Raw genomic sequence first — 21,026 nt, 5'->3', positions numbered from 1 at the left:
AATTACTGTTGCTTTAGAATAAGTCTTCAAATCACGTAGTGTAAGAACTCTAACTTTGTTCTTTTGTGTCTCTTCTGGAGACACACTAGCAGGGTTCCTTCTTGTCCCATTGGCCAGGACAGCCTCAAATGCCCATTCCCAGCTCAACCACTGGCCAAGGGACTGGGACCACATGGGTGACCTAGCCCATCAGAATTTCCCTTGGAGAGGGGAACGGGTCACTTCTTCTTCAAATCACGTGGAAGAAGAGTAGACACCTGAACCTGAAAGTCAGAGGGGAAAGCCAGGCTTTCCAGGAAGAAATGGGTAAGACTTTAGGGTAAGAAGCCAAGAGTGTCTGCCAAAGTGCACAAAGCAGTTCAGTGGAATTTTTAATTATAGGAGAGAGAGAGAACAAAAGAATAAAAGGGACATACAGTAAACCTCAACTCATTCTGGATATTCTTCCCAGCCACTGATGACGATGACAAAGGTGACATCATGGCCATAAGTGACAACAAGGCTTAGCACACAGCACAGTGAGCAATGACCCCTGCCAACGAGGCCAACGAGGCGGGCTCCTTCTCCCCCGATGACAGAATCAGGGGCTCGGCAATACATGAGCTCCATCCGGGGGATGACAGGCCAGGTCTGGGTGGTGGGGAGCGAGTCTTTGAGCTCTTGGCTCTGGCTTAGCTCTTGTCATTGTTCGTTCTTGAAGGCATGGGGATGAGTAACAGCTCCTGTAACTCTTGAGCTACTCAAATATTTCTTGGGACCATCTCGAACCATTCCTTACGGTACATGTGACTTGGAGGGTGGTCCCACAGAGGGACGGCTTCAGCAGTACATCACTCAAGTGCCCGCACACAGCTATGCCGATTCTGACTCGCTTGTCCCCCTCCTTACCCTCAGTAGCTCCATCTTCCCAACTTATTTGTCAGCTCCTTCAACTCCCCACTAGTCCTGTCCCCCGGGGCCCTCACTTAATGCTTCAATTCCTTCTAGAAGAGAGAAGCAAGGCTTTGAGGCTGTTTCTACTTCTCAGGCCCTGGGCGTGTGACCGCAGAAGGATGGGCAGACTTATCTACACCATTGCTTCTCTCTCTCCCTTTCATTTTCCCCAGGCACTTTGGTGAGACATGGTAGGATATGACTTTACGGCATTTCAAAGGTGCTGAGGGTCTGAAACTTGAGTCCAAGTCCAGCCCAAGGAGCTGCCCACCCAGGTCCACGTTAGCTCCAGAAGTGCTGCTTGCAGGGAACCTGTACAGATCATCCCCCCGTGTTTCTGAGGCAGAGTGGAGGAGCTGATCCTGGGTCCTGTAGAAAGGAAGGCATGGATGCCAAGTCCAGCCTGGACACAGGACTTCACCTCTCTGAGCCTCAGTTTCCCCACCTGTCACATGAAGGGTAAATATTGACCTCAGCGGAGATCTAAGGGGGTGTTTTTCAGGGTGTCTGGCACTCAATAAGAATCTGGCGGGGCTTCCCTGGTGGCGCAGTGGTTGAGAGTCCGCCTGCCGATGCAGGGGACACGGGTTCGTGCCCCGGTCTGGGAAGATCCCACATGCCGTGGAGCGGCTGGGCCCATGAGCCATGGCTGCTGAGCCTGCGCATCCGGAGCCTGTGCTCTGCAATGGGAGAGGCCACAACAGTGAGAGGCCCGCGTATCGCAAAAAAAAAAAAAAAAAAGAATCTGGCAACTGCTATCCATCATTAGTCTTTTCACTCTTTCAGAGGAATAAAGCAGTTTCCTTCAGGGAGAGGGCTGGGGTGGGATGAGGTGAGAGGTGGGTGTTAGAATCACGGAGGGTCTGATAGGACGGAGACTAGGACGCCTTTAGGGAGTGGGACGTGAGGAAGCGAAGGGCCCGTTGGTCGGGAGGGGCCACTTTTCTGGGACCAGCCAAGTATCTAGAGCCCTGGGTTCTGATCCAGACGCTCAGCTGGTCTTGGATCCCAGTGAAGACACAGTAGACAGGCCTGGATTTCCAAGCCAAGGCTGAGAGCAGGTGACGGGTGGGGGGAAGCCATAACAATGCACGCCTCCTTTAAGCTGATGGGCCAGACCCACGGGGCTCTCCGTAGCAAACATGTGGTATGCTAGGAAACAACTCCACTGAGACTACTCTTTCTGGAAACAGGGGGAGAATGTGGATTATCTCGAGTTCAAAAATGTGGGCTCCCAGGAGGTCTGTAAAGTCGAGGTGGGGTGGGATGGAAGTTGGTTGACGAGGTTCGGTTGTGTTTTCTCTGGCCTCCTGGGCCTCCTGTGCTCAGGCTTGGCACAGTGGGCCTCGTCACTTGTGTGACCATGTTTACATTCTTGGGAGCATTGAGCGCTGGGAAAGGCTCAGCCAGGCCATCCTGGATGACAGGTGCCTGCCCAAGGCTCCCTTCCACGGCAATTGGGGGAGGCTTTGCTACCATGAGCTCAGACGTTCCCTTGCATCCTTCTTGTGTCTCCAAGGGACCCCGGAGATGGTTCTAGAGTGGGGGAGTTGCAAGAACCACTGGAGGCCATCTTGTCAGCCCCCTTCCATCTCCCAGATTCTACAAATGAGGAACCAAGACAGAGAGGGCGAGGACCTCGCTCAAGGTCACAAGGCTATTTGGGGACTCAAATCCATGGTCCAACTTGTTCTTGTGATCAGCCTGAGGAGAAGCATCTTGCTTTCCTTGGGACCAGTTCTGCTCTCAGCTCCTCGGGGAGAAGGTTTATGGCTTCTTGGCATCTACAAGTTTGACCCTCTGAACTTCGACCTTTCTGAAATGCAAATTGGAACAGGTTGCTTCCTGAGGGACAGTCTTCAGTAGCTCTCCAGGGCCTCTGCAGAAACCCCACGTCCTCTGTAAGACACGTAAGGCCCCTCAAGATCTGGCCTTTGTCCTCTCATCTGTCATCACCCTCCAGTTGTATGGGGTAGCAGTGGATCTCTCGTGTCCTCCTGCCTTTGCACATCCTGTTCCTACTCCTCGAATGCCCTTCCCCTCTTGTTCTTGAAGGCTTCTCAAGCTCACTCTGTGGCCTCTTCTGACTCCTGGGCTCAGCCACTCCTTCCTCTGAGCTCCCAGAGCTCTCGGTAATTCCTCTATTAGCACTTAGCTCATTGACTTAGAATTATTTGTTTACATGTCTCTTCTCCCCTGGGTAGGAAGCATGTCTTACACATCTGCATGTCCCCCCTCCCCCAGCAGGGCCTAGCAGAGTGCTGGACACCCAGCTTAGGCTCAGCCAATGTATGTATGCAGAGTGAATGACCGAAGGACTCATTTGTCCTCAAAGGTCCCCTGCACGGTGCCTGAAATGTCACCGTCTGTGAGCCCTGCCTGGTTCCTGGCTCCTGTTCGCCTTTGCCTTCCCACAGCTGGGGCCTCTTTTCTCTCTCCAACAGCTGGCCCAGCCCTGCCCAGATTCTGGGGCCAGCCACAGCCTTAGCACAGGAAGATTTAAAGAGCCAGTGTTCAGAAGAGCAGGTGACTCAACCTCCCATGAGCTGGACCGTGAGTTCTACTGTCACCTGGGTCTAGGCACTTGGTTCCTCCCCTATCCCATGAGACAGGCAGCTCCCCGGAGACCATTTTCCCTGGACCCTAGTCCTTCTTATAAAAGGTCCTCGCCCTGGTCTAGAACTGGGTCCCTGAGGATGTGTGTCACTTCTTCCCCATGGCCAGCGCCCAGACATCGGGCCTCTCTGATACCCGCTGATCCATTTAGGTGGCAAACCTTCATCGGGCACCTACCATGTGCAGGTACTGGGTCTCTGCTGCCCCAGAGCTCAGAGTTAGGGTGGGAGGGGCAGAGAAGACATTGGTGATATAGTGTGGTCAGCACTAGGACAAGGGGTCAGACAAGGGGCTGTGGGGTCACAGGGCAAGGTGCCGAAGTGACCTCAGCGGCGGGGTCTGAGCTGAGATGGAGGGGGAAGGAGAAGTTATGGGCGGGAGGTGGGGGGGCGCTTCTTCCTGGTTGAGGGCTCCGGAAGGGAGGGGCTGGAGAAATCCACCGCCCCCACCCCCCATACAGACCCAGAACTTTCAGCCATGTCCATGGGGCTGCCTGTCCCTGTCCTGGAGCATGATCTTCTCAGGGGAGGGACTGAAAAGTGAGAGGACCAAGCTGGGCTCCCTCCCATGTTTCTCAAAACCAGGCAGGCCCACAAAAGCTGTCTCTTCTTTATTTATTCAGTCAATATCGAGTGAGTCCCCCCCCCCCGCCCCGCACGTGCCAGGGACTGGGCTGGGGAACTGGAGGCTGACTGGGGGAAACAAGATGCAGCCCTGCCCTCAAGGGGCTCCTAGGCCGGTAGGGAGAGAGACGCAGAAATAAGCCATGAGAGCACAGGCTGAGCTGAGCAGTGGTGGGGTGCCCGGCCCTCTCCAGGTGGTGGGAGGGAGCACTGTCTGGGAGGGGATGGCTATAGGCACCCAGGCAGCACCACTAACATCTCCCCTGTGTCCCAGAACCCTCACATGAGAGCCAGGGGATCTAGCGAGGCGGGTGGACAGAGGGGCATCCCCCATCCTCCGGAGTCATCAGATGACCTTAGACAATGTCTGGTAACACTTGGAAGACGCAGCAGGGCCCAGGGGCTTCGGAATCTTTCCAGAGCTGCCTTCTAATCGACTCTCTACTACTTGAGAGCTGAGTGACTGTGGGCGGATGACTGAGCTTCAGTCTGCTCGTCTGTAAAATGGGTTTAGCGTTAGAGCCTCCCTCCAGGGTTGCAGCGAGCACTCGAGGAAATCATAACTATGTGAAAACGCTTAGCACATAGTAGCTGCTCACCTTCCGTTGCTTGATTATGATAACAGTAATAGACAACAACTGGGAAGCACAGATTCCTGAGGAAAGAAAGGGAGTTACTGTGTGTGTGTGTGTGTGTGCGTGTGTATTGGGGGGTCAGTTTTTAGGGGGCTGGGTGGAGGGAGCCACAAAAGCCAGGGCCCGTGGGCAGCCCTCCAGGGCAGGGGCAGCGCCGTTCCCCCTCCCTCTCCCGCCCCCGCAGCGAGGCGCGCGGTCGGCGGGAGGCGCAGGTGTCCAGTGCCTCCCGTGCGTCCCCATCCCTTGCGGCTTTGGCCGAGGGCCCAGCTCCCTTCTGCCGTCCGCCCCGCGTCCTCCCCTAACCCCGGGTCTGGACTGGCGAGCAGCGGGGCCGGGAAAGTTTGAGTCACAGTGAGGGGAGCGGAGGAGGCGGGGCCGTGACCCTGAACGGGGTGGGCTCTAAGGCCGCCTCGGTCTCCCAGCAGGGGGACCCCGCCGCAAACCCACGTCCCGCGCGCACCGGCCGCGGTCCGACGGAGCGAGGCGCCGCGCTGCAGCCGTGCGTCGGGTGGCCGCTGGGTGCACCAGGGCGGTCGCGCTCTCAAGGCCCCGCGAGCCTCCACCGCGGCAGCCGCAGCCCCTCGGCCGCGCTCAGCAAAGATGCCCCGGGCGCTGCTCCTGCGGCTGCTGCTGGTGGTCTCGGCAGCAGCGGCGGTGGCCGGCGAGCCCGGGACGGCGCTGCCCCCTACCACGGGGGATGCCACCCTGGCCATCGTCTTAGACGTTACCGGCTCCATGTGGGACGACCTGATGCAGGTGATGCACGGCGCCTCGCGCATTCTGGAGCGCAGCCTGAGCCGTGGCAACCAGGCCATCGGCAACTACGCGCTGGTGCCCTTCCGTGATCCAGGTAGCGTCCCCCCGAGCCCCCGGCGTCCGCCGCGCCCCTGGCCCGGTGCCCTGGCGCGGTGCGCTCACCTGCCCGCATTGCGCCCCGGGCGCACTGGACGCCCGCAGGCTGTACCGCGGCCCGGCGGGGGGCGCCTTCTCGACGCCTTCACTCTGCCCGAGGCCGGGCACCTGGGGCAGGCCTTGCAGCCGCCGAGCCCTTTCCCCGGGAACCTGCTCTCCCCTTCTCCCGCGTCTCCCAGCTTGCGTCGTCAGGCCAGTGACGGAGAGGCGGGGGCACTGCGTTGAAATGCCGCGCAGCCACCTCCTGGCTCTGCGACTTCAGCAAGTGACCTCACCTTCCGGAGCCGCACCTTCCCCCTTTAGGAAACGGGGCGAGAACTGCCTCCCAAACTTGCTGAGATGTTGAAATGGGTCCTTCGTGTCCAGGGCCTGGCACGCATGAGCCTCCGCAAGGTTTGCGGATTTGCCTTTGTTAATTCTTCCAATGCGCTCCCATCGTGGGCTTCGGGGGCCAGAAGAGCCACCCAGGATGGAGAACTTCGCGTCTTGCCCCTCACCTGTTCTCGCGAGAAAAACAGCAACCACGTCGCCTCTACCCGCAGTATTCTCACTGCCAGGTCCCCCCACCTAAACCCTTCTACCCTGCAGACAGCAGCTCCTCGCCTGCAGCCCCCTATCTTTCAACTAGGTGTTAGGGGCATGCCCTTGAAAAGATCCCTGGGAGACCCCACTGTGGGGAGTTTCAGGGAAAACAGCTGTGGAGCGTGCTTAGACTCCCAACTTTCTGAGTGGCAGGACTGCTTTTTCTCCAACATTTTTAATGAAAAACTTCAGACTTACAGCAAAATGGGGGGGGTGAGGGTAGGAAATACATAAACACTTGTCTGCCCACCCCCCAGATCCTGTGATTAATTTTACTCCGTTTTATCACGTTCCTATTAGTCACCTCTCTATCTAGTAGGATAGCTTTATAAAGCCAAAAAATAAAATAAAAATGGCAGATTCCTTGCAGAATTGCTCTGCAAAGTGTTCTTGTGCTGAAAAAATACACAGTGGCCCAAGGCTATATGAGCTAGTAAGCCCTTTTAGAATAATTTTTCTTTATTAATCACAGCATCATTACAGATATTTGAAAAATGGGCCACAGTCGGTGTACATAATACCATGCAGCCCTTCGGCTGAGTGTGGAGTCCCTCTGCTTCCAGGAGTTCTGGGCTCTGTAGGGCTCTGCAGCTCAAAGCACAGAAGTCAGGGGTCTAGAAAAAGTTTCCTGGGAACATCAGAAGGACAGCTCCCATCTGAGGGTCAGGGGGCAGCAAGGCTGGTGGAATTGTGAAGACGTGGGGTGTGAGGTGTGTCCTGGGGGTTTCAGCTCTGACGCAGGTCACCCTCTACCCCCCTAACTTTCTCACTCCCTTTCTGGGTCATTCTTGGGCTTCCAAAGGTATTGCATTGAGAGAGCTTAGGGATCATTTAATCCAACGCTTCTCTTGCAATTGGAGAAACTGAGGCTCAGGACACGGATGGGACTTATGCAAGGCCACCTGCCAGGCTGATGTAATTTCTGATTCATAACCCATATTTGTCTCTAAAATGCTTGGCTGCACTTGTAGGGCAGGAGAGCAGCCTGTTGCAACCAGACATAGTGTCCCGGGACCCATAGCATCCTCACTGCCCCCTCTCTGGCCATCATCTTCATGAAGCCCTCATGCCATCCCCAACCTCTCCTCTCTGGGCGCCGAGCGCGTGTGTGACTCTCCAGCCTTCACTCCATCTTCTATGAAACAAAAAATCCCATCCTTCTCCCCACCCCTGCTCCCCAAACCATACTCCCTACAGGCACCCCAGGTCCAGGGGAGGGGGACCTCAGCGTTTATTGAGTCTCTGCTGTGTGCACAATCTTGTGAGGCTTCCGGTGTGAAGGGGGCAGGGTTCACACCAAGGAGCCGGCAGTCTGCTGGCGACAAGCCAGGCAGAGGGTGGAAGTTGTCACTGCTGATGGCTCCTGACTATCGGCTAGCAAGGGAAAGGACTAACCAAAGGCTCTCTGAGGAAGCATCATTGGAGCAGGACTTGAAGCAGATGAAGGGAAATTTAGCAGCTTTGGACCATTTGGCAATGCTATAGCTGCCAGGGATGCAGTGGGACGGAGGTCTCCCTGAGCACATGGAACTCGCTGGGTGGTGGCTGACATGTAGGGGCAGGTGTGTGTGGGTGTGGAGCCAGGGCGTAGGAGGGGTGAAATGGGAAAGTGGGGAGAGACGAGATTGGTCCTGGCTGTGACTGTGGAGCTGAGGACTCGGAGCACTTAGATTTCCTTCTATGGGCCGCGAGCAGCCACTGAGGGCTTCTGAGCAGGGATTGGATCTGTGGTTTAGGTTAGGCTGTGTTTTTTGAATCAACCAATGGAATTCCCTTTGGTGGAAGAGGAGCTGAGAGTCAGGGGTTTTAGCTGACAGTTCAGGCCCCCCTAGGGCTGCATCCTGGGAGGGCCTTCTTAAAGGAACCCCCTACCTTCAACCCCAAAAACCATGCTTTGAAGGGCAAGTTTCAGTGGTTCTGGACTGCACATGCTTGGAGATAAACCAGAACCTGTGCTTTGGAAATATTTTTTTAAGTGTTTAAATGAAAAAAAGTGGTATGTTCCCAAACTGCAAAGTTAGACTTTTGCTAATGGTTTTATTTTGGCTGAAATTTAGGTTGTTTTCGGGTTTTCTCTATTAAAATGTTGCAAAAAGCACTCTGGTGTGTAAATCTTTGTCTGCATCTTTGATTGGTTTTTTCATTGGATTAAGTTTTTGGAAGTGGAATTCCTAGGTCATTATAAACACACTGAGTGGGTAGGCAGCTCTTCAAATTGTTTTCCAATGTTTTGGGAGTTTAAACTTCTATCAGAGGCATTTGAGGGGACCGTTTCAGAGCAGCTGCCCCCAACCCTAGGGATTAGAATAACATTTTTTTTCCTAATTCAAAAGATGGAAAATGATATCTTCTTATTTTAATGGCTAGTGAGGCTCAGTAAGTTCTCAAGTGTTTACTAGATGTTTCCGTGTGTGAATTTCTTCTTTTGTAAATTGTCAGTTCCTTTACTCATTTTTCCATTCGGGGTTTTTAGTGGTCTTCTTATCAGTCAGTATGGGGACTTTATACTGATGATATTAGTTGTTTTTTGTTACGTGGTTAGCATTTCCTAGTCGTTTGTCTTTTAATATTTGTGATTCGTGATGTTCTGAAGTTTTAAATGTTTATGTAACAAAATCTATTGCCTTCTTCCCTTTGTAATTTCTTCACTTTCATTCTCAGAAAGATTTTTTTCTATCACAAAATCAGTTAGGTACATGTTCTAGGTTTTTTCATTCGTTTTCTCTTTTTTCTCTTCATATTTAATTTTTTAACCTGGAATTTAAAAAAAATTGGCAGAGGTATTAAAAATAATTTGATGTAATTCTTCCAGAACAGGATAATTGATGGTATAGTTACATTTTATCAAATAATCCTTTCTTTTTCATTCATTTAGATCCTGCCTTTATCCAAAATTACTTTATATCTATTCGTTTACCTGGGCTTTCCATTCTGTCCCATTGTATGACAGTTCTTGTGCCAGGAGCACATTGTATTCATTATTTGGCTTTATAATAGTGTAAATCCTACCTCCTATTCTTTTTTTTGGGGGGGGGGGATAGGCGGGCCTCTCACTGTTGTGGCCTCTCCCGTTACGGAGCACAGGCTCCGGACGCGCAGGCTCAGCGGCCATGGCTCACGGGCCCAGCTGCTCCACGGCATGTGGGATCCTCCCGGACCGAGGCACGAACCCGTGTCCCCTGCATCGGCAGGCGGACTCTCAACCACTGCGCCACCAGGGAAGCCCCTACCTCCTATTCTTAAAAAATATATATATATACCCCCAGCCTTATTGAAATATAATTGACACATACTATTGGGTTAGTTTAAGATGTCCAATGTATTGATTTGATACATTTATATATTGCATTGATTACCACCATAGCAGTCAGCTAATGCCTCCATCATGTCCCATAATTACCATTTCTTTTTTTGTGGTGAGAACATTTAGGATCTACTTTCTTGGCAATATTCAAGTACATAATACAGTATTATTAGTGATAATTACTATGCTGTTCATTCGATTCCCAGCACTTATTCATAACTGCAAGTTTGTGCCCTGTGACTAACATCTCCTCATTTCTCCCACTCCCTGATTCCTGGAAACCACCACTCTCCTCTCTGTTTCTCTGAGTTTCACTTTTTTTTTTTTTTAGAGTCCACATATAAATGAGATCATACAGTATTTGTCTTTCTCTGTCTGACTCATTCCACTTAGCATAATGCCCTCAAGGTCCATCCAAGTTGTCCCAAACAGCAGGATTTCCTTCTTTCTTGTGGCTGAATAGTATTCCATTGTGTATATAAGCTGTATCTTCTTTATCTTTTCATTGGCTGACAGCTTTAAAATTTTAATAAACTTTTAATTAGAACAGTTTTTTTAAAAAAAATATTTATCTTTGGCTGCTTTGGGTCTTCGCTGCTGTGTGCGGGTTTTCTCTAGTTGCAGCAAGCTGGGGCTACTCTTTGTTGTGGTGCGCGGGCTTCTCATTGTGGTGGCTGCTCTTGTTGTGGAGCACGGGCTCTAGGCACACAGGCTTCAGTAGTTGTGGCATGTGGGCTTCAGTAATTGTGGCCCATGGGCTCCAGAGCACAGGCTCAGTAGTTGTGGTACACGGGCTTAGTTGCTCCGTGGCATGTGGGATCTTCTCAGGCCAGGGCTCGAACCCGTGTCCCCTGCATTGGCAGGCGGATTCTTAACCACGGTGCCACCAAGGAAGCCCTAAAACAGTTTTAAATTTACAGAATTATTGCAAAGAAGTTCCCATACACCCAACACCCAGTTTTCCCTTTCATTAACATCTTATATTACAATGGTACATGTATCACAATTAACAAACCGGTACTGATATGTTGGGGGTTTTTTAAAGATTTTTTTTGATATGGACCAATTTTAAAGTCTTTATTGAATTTGTTACAACATTGCTTCTGTTTTATGTTTTGGTTTTTTGGCCTCGAGGCATGTGGGATCTTAGGGATCCCAACCAGGGATCGAACCCGCACCCCCTGCATTGGAAGGTGAAGTCTTAACCACTGGACCGCCAGGGAAGTCCCCATATGTTATGATTAACTAAAGTCCATTACTTTTTTTTTTTTTTTTTTGGCTGCATTGGGTCTTCGCTGCTGTGCGCGGGCTTTGTCTCTAGTTGTGGCGAGCTGGGTCTACTCTTCGCTGTGGTGCGCGAGCTTCTCATTGCGGTGGCTGCTCTTGTTGCAGAGCATGGGCTCTAGGCGCGCAGGCTTCAGTAGTTGTGTCACGCAGGCTTCAGTAGTTGTGGCTCACGGGCTCTAGAGTGCAGGCTCAGTAGTTGTGGCAGACGTGCTTAGTTGCTCCGCGGCATGTGGGATTTTCCCAGACCAGGGCTTGAACCTGTGTCCCCTGCATTGGCAGGTGGATTTTTTTTTTTTTTTTTTTTTTGCGGTACGCAGGCCTCTCACCGCCGTGGCCTCTCCCGCCGCGGAGCACAGGCTCCGGACGCGCAGGCCCAGCGGCCATGGCCCACGGGCCCAGCTGCTCCACGGCACGTGGGATCCCCCCGGACCGGGGCACAAACCCGCACTCCCCGCACTGGCAGGCGGACTCCCAACCACTGCGCCACCAGGGAAGTCCTAAAGTCCATTCTTTATTCAGACTTCCTCAATTTTCCCCTAACATTTGTTCCAGGAGCCCATTCAGGATCCCATTAAGTTGTCATGTCCCTTAAGGCTTCTTTTCGTTGTGATGGTTTTTCGAACTTTGTTTTTGATGACCTTGACAGTTTTGACGAGTATTGCCCAGATGTTTTGTCCCTCAGTCATGATTTGCCTGATGTTTTTCTCTGGTTAGACTGGGTAATGGGAGGAAGACCACAGAGGAACAATGCCGTTCTCATCATGTCATGTCAAGGGTACATTCTATCATTATGACTTATCACTGTTGACGCTGACCTTGATCACCTGGCTGAGGTTGTCAGGTGTCTTCGTTGTAAGCGTACTCTTTTCTTTCTCCTTTTCTGTACTGTCCTCTCTGGAAGAAAGTCACTTACACGCAGCCCACACTTAAGAAGTAGGGAGTTGTGATCCACCTCCTTGAACGTGGGGTATTTACATAAATTGTTTGGAAATCTTCTGCATGAGAGAGTTGATTCTTTTCCATTTATTTGTTTATTCAATCATTTATATACATCAGTATGGATTCATAGTTTTATACCTTGGGTTAGAATCCAATACTACTTTATTTTGTTGCTCAAATTTTTCCAACTTCAGTCTTTGGGACTCTTTCATTTAGCTTCTGTGTGCCTTTGACATACCCCTATTGTTGTGAATTTTTTTAAAGCACTTTCTTACTTCCTGGCACTACAGGATATTTCAGACCCGTCTTATGTATTTCCTTCCCCAGTCCTAGAATTAGTCATTTCTCCAAGGAGCCCTGGTTCCGTTGATGGAAAAATGGTATCAGACACCAGCATCTGAGTGCTAGGTATGCGTGTTGCTACTGGGGTGTCACCGCGTCTGCATCTTTAGCTGACAGAGCAAGGAGATACATGTTGTATATGTAACCTTTGTGTATACCCATATCTATAAATAGTTCTCTGTTTAACTGTATCTGTATTAAGCTGAACATGAGTTCATTCTGATGTCTCCAGCTCTCATTGATTACCACGTGGATCCTTCCAGCCTCCTATTCTTGCTTATCTATAACCTCCCGCTCTGACAGTGACTAACCTGGCCCTTACCATTCACCACTTACTCGTCATTTACTTAATTTTCAGTTCTAGTCCACATTTATCGTGGTTTTAGCATTGCTAACTTGCACCCCGTGGAAAACAACTTTGTTCACTAGAGTACAGTTCTTTTGCCTTTAATCTTATAGATGCAACTCATTTCCAGAGTTACTTAGCCCTGCAGCTTCTTCATGTTCTTATTACTCATCTTCGTTTTCAAAATATTGTTGAACATGTTTTCTTTTCAGGTGAAAAGTAGAAAACAGTCAACTTCCAAAAAAAAAATTCCTACTGTGAATTTGCTCAGAATTGGGTTAAATCTTGATCTGGGGAAGAATTATCATTTAAAAAAATCTAATTGTTTTCCTCTAGGAAACCTCTTCCTTTTTTTTTTTTTTTACATATTTATTTCCTTTTGTAAAAAACTTATAGGCTTTTTTTTTTCCTTATAGGTTCCACCCATTTCTTTTTAAGATCATTTCTAAATATTTTGGGTTTTGTATGACTATTTTGACCAGGAATTTTTTTCATTACATTTTTTGCAAATGAGTATTGCTAGTATGTTGGAAAGCAATTTATTTTCATATATTTATTTTGTTTCCAACTTTCTTACTGAAGACTTTGTAAAAAAACTAGTTCTAATTTTTTGGGGGGTAATGTTTTGAGTTTTCTTGGTTGACAATCACAGCCTGTCCAAACTGTAATATTGTCTCCTCTTTTCCAATCATATTTTTTGCTTGTTTGGAATGTTTTGTGGTATTTAGCACAGTGTTAAGAAATGGTGGTAGCTGAAGTCGGTCTTGTCTTGCTTCTGATTGTATATCATTGTATGATATTGGTTCTTCGTTTGAGGTTTACTTCATCAGGTGAAGGAAGAGACTTTCATTCTTAATTTTCTAAAGGTAGAAAAAAACACCCCCAAAACAAAAATCCCAAATGGGGATGGTGCTGAATTTTAGCCAGTGACTTTCTGGCTTTGTTGAGATATTTGTAAGATCTTTCTCCTTTTGACCTCTGGATGTGATTCCTTCATTTTAAACCATTTCCACATTCCTTGCATAAGCCCTCCTCAGTCATTGTGGATTATTCTTTAATATACAGCTGGATTCTGTTTGCCAGTGTCTTCTTTAGGAGTTTTCCATTTACTTCAATATGTATGATCAGTAAATGATATTCTTTCTTTGTGCTCTTTGTCAAATTTGGCACCAGGGCTTAGCTCTTTCAGTGAATAACTGAAGTTATTGTTTCCTCAGAAAATTACAAATTTAAAACATGCTTTTTAAATGTTCTAATAACACAACTCTCAAGAGATGCAAACGCTTTTAATCATTTTGTGTGCTTCCAGACCGTGTGTGTGTGTCGTTCACTTGTATACATATATACACTTAGTTTTTTTATTATATAAAAAACGGGATTATACTCTGCATACTGTTTTGCAACTTGCTTCTTCTCCCCCACATGCTATATCATGGATCTCTTTTTATGTTAGGAAATATTGATCCCCTGCATTGTTTTAATGACTACAGAAGGTGTTACAGGAGGGATCTTAATTTATCTTACCTTGATCCCACATTATGAAAAATAGTTTGCTTTCAGTTTCCTTACAATATACACACACATTTGCAAAAACATATCTATAGGAACGGGACTTCCCTGGTGTTACCAGTGGGTAAGACTCTGTGCTCCCAATGCAGGGGGCCCGGGTTCGATCCCTGGTCAGGGAATTAGATCCTGCATACATGCCGCAACTAAGAGTTCACATGCCGCAACTAAAGATCCTGCATGCCGCAACCAAGACCCGGTGCAGCCAAAATAAATAAATATTTAAAACCCACAACATATCTATAGGATAGATTCTCAGAACTATAATTGGTTCGTTGTTAAAGCATATGAACATTTTAAAATTTTTAATTGGTATCAGCAAACCGTCCTCCAAAAATGCTGTACCATCTAACCCTCCTACCAAGAAGAGTGTGAGACTGCTTTTTCCCCAAACACTTGCTGGCATATGGGGACGTCACTCTTCTCTTTTTTGCTAATTTGATAGGTGAGAAATGGTGACCTGTTTTAATTTGCATATGTCTGATAGAGAGTGAGTTTGAGCATCTTCTCTGGGTCGCCAGGTGTGCTGTCAACTTTCCCCAGGGAAGAGGTGGTTTTAGGGACTTTGCTAGTGGCGCAGTGGTTAAGAATCTGCCTGCCAATGCAGGGAACACAGGTTCGAGCCCTGGTCCGGGAAGATCCCACATGCCGCAGAGCAAAAACCCATGCTCCACAACTACTGAGCCTGTGCTCTAGAGCCTGCGAGCTACAACTACTGAGCCTGTGCTCTGCAGCAAGAGAAGCCACTGAAGTGAGAAGCCCTCACACCGCAACGAAGAGTAGCCCCTGCTCGCTGCAGCTAGAGATAAAGCCCGCGCAGCAACAAAGACCCAAAGCAGCACCCCCGCAAAAAAAATTTTTAAAAATAATAAAGTATGTTCTGTTATTAAAAAAATGTTTATTAAAAAAAAAGAAAAGAAACGGGAGGACTGAGTCCCGGAGAGGGGACACAATTTGCCCACAATGGTGGCAGATGGTGAGACCCTGCTTGGGGCCCCTGCAGCGGGAGGAGGGGGTATGTGCACACCCAGAGTGGCCCCAGGGTTCAAGCTCTGCTTTCAAGGAGGTGGGAAAGGCAGGCTCGGGGAAGAGTCCTGGACGTGAGGTCTTTCTGAGACTGGCTCTCTAGCGCCTGGCTGTGACCGTGACCACTGGGACACACAGACTGGGTGAGGGACTGGAGAATCCCCCACGTGAAGGGCTGGGTAGTCTTCCTGTGTGTGATCCTCATATGTCCTAGAGGCTCCACACCCTCGTCTTATCGAGTGGAAAATACTTCCCTATGGAGAGGTGGTTCTGGGCCAAGCTTCTGGGGCTCATATGCTCAAGGGCAGCACAGTGGAGACAAGGTCATGGGTTTAATCATCCCTGCACCTGGCAAGCCCTGCTCAGAGGGAACCCGCGCCACATCTGCCCAGCTGTTTGGCAGGGGCCCACCTTCAGTCACGAGCCTCCTGCCCCCTCCAGGAGCAGAAACGAGGGCCTGGGGAACAAGTGCCATATGTCTGCAGCTTCATGCGTGGTTGAGAGCTTGGATCTGGGGTCAGACGGACCCAGGTTTGAATCCTATCTCTGATGCTTCCTCATTGTAAGACCTTGGGCAGTTTGCTCTACCGCGCTAGCCCTCAAATTCTCACCTATAAAATGGAGATAGTAAATAGGAGACTTCATAGGTTTCTGTAACGTTTTTCTCAGTGAATGTATGTCAAGTGCATAGAACAGAATCTGGTGCTTAATAAATATTAAAACAATGGTAGCTGTCATCATCATCATCATCACCCTCATTTTTGGAGGCAGTATAGCCAGTGGCAAATAGAGCAGGCTTTGGAGCCAAATATGTGGATTTGGACATTATTCTAGATTGAACAGTGTTGTTACAGAATTCCTGTCCTTCCCAGAACCTCAGAATGTGACCTTTTTTGGAAATAGGGTAATTGAAGATGTAATTAGTTAAGATGAAGTCACACTGAAGTAGAGTGAGCCCTTAATCCAATGTGACTGGTGTCCTTATAAGGAGAGAAGAGACACAGGGAGAAGGATTGGAGTGATGGTGTGTCTACAAGTCAAGGAATACTGAGGATTGCTAGTATCACGAGAAGTGAAGAGGAAGAAGGCATGGAGCAGATTCTCCGCAAGAGCCTTCAGAGAAAGCATGGGGGCTTCCCTGGTGGCGCAGTGGTTGAGAGTCCGCCTGCCGATGCAGGGGACGCGGGTTCGTGCCCCGGTCCGGGAAGATCCCACATGCTGCGGAGTGGCTGGGCCCGTGAGCCATGGCCACTGAGCCTGTGTGTCCGGAGCCTGTGCTCCGCTACGGGAGAGGCCACAGCAGTGAGAGGCCCACATACCGCAAAAAAAAAAAAAAAAGAAAAAAGAAAGCATGGGCTGCTGACACCTTGATTTTGGACTTCTAGCCTCCAGGACTGTGAGAGAATGTACTTCCATTGTTTAAATCCACCGGGTTGGGCTTCCCTGGTGGCGCGGTGGTTGGGAGTCTGCCTGCCGATGCAGGGGACGCAGGTTCGTGCCCCGGTCCGGGAAGATCCCACATGCTGCAGAGCGGCTGGGCCCGTGAATGGCCGCTGGGCCTGTGCGTCCGGAGCCTTTGCTCCGCGGCGGGAGGGGCCACAACAGTGAGACGCCCGCGTACCGCAAAAGAAAAAAAAAAAAGAAAACATAAAAGCCACCGGGTGTGTGATATTTTATTACGGTGACCACAGGAAACCAGTACAGTTATTGACTACCACTTGCTAGCTGTATATGACCTTCAGCAAGGTCTTGGCATCCTCAATTCTAACAGGGAGCTGTTAATAGGACTGAGCTAAACACTGTAAAATAATAAGTACTCGATGCATTGAAGCTGCTGTCAGCATCCTCACCCACTTCTACCTCCACCATCATCATCATCATCATCACATCATCATCACCATCAACATCAGCAGCATCATCACTGTCATCAGCATCATCATCATCAGCATCATCATCATCATCATCCACATCAACATCATGCTAAGAAGGGCTTTTTATCCAGATCCAGTCCTTCCTGGACCGGGTGAAGGAGGGAGATGGAGAGGGGCTCAAGCAAGCCCTCTCAGTGGGCAAACTCACATGGGGACATGCCAGGTGTCCTGCCCTGTCCTGGTACTTCACTCCGTCCTGCCGGAAGGCGGGTCTTGAAATAGTTACCCTGCTGAAAACACCCCGTCCTGGGGAGCTTTGGCATGATGAGTGATGAAGGTGCGGTAGGTCCCAGGAATGACAAATGAAGCCATGGACCGGCATTAATTAACGACAGGAAGGCATCTATCTCTGTCTCACTGCCTGGAGCTGTAGATGGATGGGTGGGCAGGTGGACAGTCGGGCAGCAAGGAAGACAGATGGAGAGAAGACCTCCGTGCTCCCAGCCCCGTCTGGGCATCTTGAAAGCTGGTCCAGCCCTGGAATGATGGGACTGGTCAGTAGCAACCAGCACCCAGAGCTGGTTTGGGGATTATCTGTTCAGTAAAAGGAAGAAATCAGACTAGTTTTCGCACATCAGTGCGTCTGTGTATGTAAGTGTGTTCTCCCCTGAGAGCCTTCTTTGTTCAGAGCTTGGGGCAGAGCTTTTAAAATGCCTGCCGTCTAACTCAAGAGGAATCACAAACACTTTTGTCCATCTGGCCAGCTCTCCCTTAATACGGCCAACCCCTCTGCATGCCCCAAATAACCACATTTGGTTTCCTGCCTCATTTTGGATCTGTTTCTCTGAGTGACAGGCAGCGGCATGCTGTGGTGGGAGCGCCTGGGGATCAGTCAGGCTTGGCATTCAGAAATATTTGCTGGGTATTGATTGTATGCCTGGCATTGTGCTGGGCACAGGATGTAAAGATAAAGGGTCCTGGACTTACCTGGTGGCACAGTGGTTAAGAATCCTCCTGCCAATGCAGGGGACACGGGTTCGAGCCCCGGTCTGGGAAGATCCCACATGCTGCGGAGCAGCTAAGCCTGTGTGCCACAACGAGTGAAGTCCACGCACCTAGAGCCTGTGCTCCGCAACAAGAGAAGCCACCGCAATGAGAGGCCCGTGCACCGCAAAGAAGAGCAGCCCCCTCTCACCACAACCAGAGAAAGCCCGTGTGCGGCAACAAAAGACCCCATGCAGCCAAAATTAAATAAATAAAAATTAAAAAAAAATGATAAAGGGTCCTGACTTGGAGCTGCTCAAACAGTATACTCAAACAGTATTTGTTATGAGTAAATAAATGTTATTCATTTACTCATTTGAACAGTATTTTTTTTTTTTTTTTTTTTGTGGTACGCGGGCCTCTCACTGCTGTGGCCTCTCCTGTTGCGGAGCACAGGCTCCGGACATGCAGGCTCAGTCGCCTTGGCTCACGGGCCCAGCCGCTCCGTGGCATGTGGGATCTTCCCGGACCCGGGCACGAACCCGTGTCCCCTGCATTGGCAGGCAGACTCTCAACCACTGCACCACCAGGGAAGCCCTGAACAGTATTTATTAAGCACTTACCATGTGCCAGACGCTGAGGTTGGCAGGAGTTCTGTGACGATGAACAAGAGAAGGGGTCACTGTTGGTGTGATGTAGCCAATCAACCCTAGTACCAAATCTTCCCACCTGACCTTGAAGGACTCTCTTCCCCTCTCTGGCCTCAGTTTCCCCATCTTTTTAAAGGTGGGGGTCTTCAGATCTCTTCATTCTCAACATTGTTATGTTTGGCACATAGGTTTGTAGTCAAATCATTTTTCTCCCCAGCGCATTCCTTTTTTTTTTTTTTACTTTTTATTTTATATTGGAGTACAGTTGATTAACAATGTTGTGTTAGTTTCAGGTGTACAACAAAGTGACTCAGTTATACACATACATGTATCTATTCTTTTTCAAATTCTTTTCCCAATTAGGTTGTTACAGAATACTGAGCAGAGTTTACTGTGCTATGAAGTAGGTCCTTGTTGGTTATCTATTTAAAATATCACAACGTGTACATATCAATCCCAATCTCCCTAACTATCCCTCCTTCCAGCCTTCCCCCCTGGAAACCATAAGTTTGCTCTCTAAGTCTGTGAGTCTGTTTCTGTTTTGTAAATAAGCTCATTTGTATCATTTTTTTTTAGATTCCGTGTATAAGAGAGATCATACGGTATTTCTTTTTCTCTGTCTGACTTACTTTGCTTAGTATGATAATCTCTAGGTCCATCCATGTTGCTGCAAATGGCATTATTTCATTCTTTTTTATGGCTGAGTAATATTCCATTGTATATATGTACCACATCTTCTTTATCCATTCCTCTGTCGATGGACATTTAGGTTGTTTCCATGTCTTGGCTATTGTGAACAGTGCTGCTATGAACATAGGGGTGTAAGCCCATTCTTGAAGGAGACAGGATGGTGGAGGCTATAATAGGCAGGAAAATGCCCCCCCTCCCCTGCAGATGTCCATAGCACCTGTAAATCTCATACTTGACATGGCAAAAAGGACTTCGCAGAAGTGATTAAGTTAGGAATCTTGAGATGGAGAGGTGATCCTGGATTGTCTACTTGGGCCCATTGTGATCACAAGTGTCCTTTTAAGAGGGAGGCAGGAGGGTCAGAATTAGAGAAGGAGATGTGATGACAGAGGCAGAGGGAGAGGGAGATATTTAAAGATGCTACATTACTGGCTTTGAAGATGGAGGAAGAGAATCATGATCAAGGAATGAAGGAAGCTTCCAAAAGCTGGAAAAGACAAAGAAATGGATTCTCCCCTAGAGCCTCTGGAAGGAACACAGCCCTGCTGGAACCTTTATTTTAGGGCTTCTGACCTCCAGAAATGAATGTGTGTTGTTTTAAGACACTGAGTCTGGGGACTTGCCTGGTGGCGCAGTGGTTAAGAATCCACCTGCCGATGCAGGAGACACAGGTTTGAGCCCTGGTCCAGGAAGATCCCACATGCCGCGGAGCAACTAAGCCCGTGCGCCACAACTACTGAGCCTGTGCTCTAGAGCCTACGAGCCACAACTATTGAGCCTGCATGCCACAACTACTGAAGCCCGCATGCCTAGAGCCTGTGCTCCACAACAAGAGAAGCCACTGCAGTGAGAAGCCCGCGCACTGCAACGAAGAGTAGCCCCCGCTCGCCGCAACTAGAGAAAGCCCGCGTGCAGCAACAAAGACCCAACACAGCCATAAATAAATAAATAAATAAGTTTATTTAAAAGAAAAAAGACACTGAGTCTGTAGTAATCTGTCACAGCAATAATAGGAAACTAAGACAGAGTTCTTAAAGTCCTTTCCAGGGATCTCCAGCCCAGGGGCTCCTCCAGGGCTTCTGGAATTTCCTGCGTCCTGTGTTTGCATACAATCCCTAGTCCTCAGCATGTGCTGGCCGAGTGCTTGGGATACCAGGAGGTTGGATGAGGCGGTAACTGCTGAGGGGCATTGCTGAGAGGTGTGCAGGAGTTGGAACTGGGCAATTTCCCAGAAGAATCTTCCTCCCTCTCAAAGTGCAGAGTATCTCAGAACATTGTTTTTCCATGAAAGAAAGAGCGATTATCAGCTTCCCGAGCAGGAAGCAGATGGACCGAAGAATAAAGGGTGGTCCTTCCAATTGGAGCACATTTAATTTATGATAACCCACTTTACCAACTTAATTTTTCTCATGTGGCTGTGAATGGGAGAGAATGTGGTCAGCCTAGCTCTGGTCCAGCCTTGGGAACTGTTGGGTAGTCTGACACCTGTGATAGATTGTGATGGGAGAGGGCAGGGCCACCCAGATTCAGAACTGGGTACCGCAGAGGCTTCTCTCAGTTTCCAGGCAAGGAGAAGTTGCTGTCGATTTTTGAGCAGGGGTGATGTGAGCAAAACTGGCCCCAAGGGCGGCTTCTCTGGCAAGGACAGGTAGATGGATCAGAGGCAGGAACGTCTGGGGATGAGGAGGACAGTTACGAGGTTACTGAATTTGCATCCAAC

General features: G+C 49.2%; 1 protein-coding gene across 1 annotated transcript in view; it reads left to right on the top strand.

The window, feature by feature from the left end:
* Window positions 1–5,407: 5,407 nt before the first annotated feature.
* HMCN2 (hemicentin 2) overlaps window positions 5,408–21,026 on the top strand; it is a gene marked incomplete at its 5' end in the record, with an annotated part of 150,516 nt that continues 134,897 nt past the window's right edge. The window contains one exon of the mRNA XM_082610095.1: window positions 5,408–5,657. Coding sequence (XP_082466221.1) covers window positions 5,408–5,657 — 250 coding nt within the window. The remainder of the gene's footprint in view (window positions 5,658–21,026) is intronic.

This window comes from Mesoplodon mirus, assembly GCF_964341445.2.
Source record: "Mesoplodon mirus genome assembly, chromosome: 1".
NCBI classification, from domain to species: domain Eukaryota; kingdom Metazoa; phylum Chordata; class Mammalia; order Artiodactyla; family Ziphiidae; genus Mesoplodon; species Mesoplodon mirus.
Note: the sequence above shows the minus strand (reverse complement) of the source record. Positions and strands in the feature narration are given on the sequence as shown.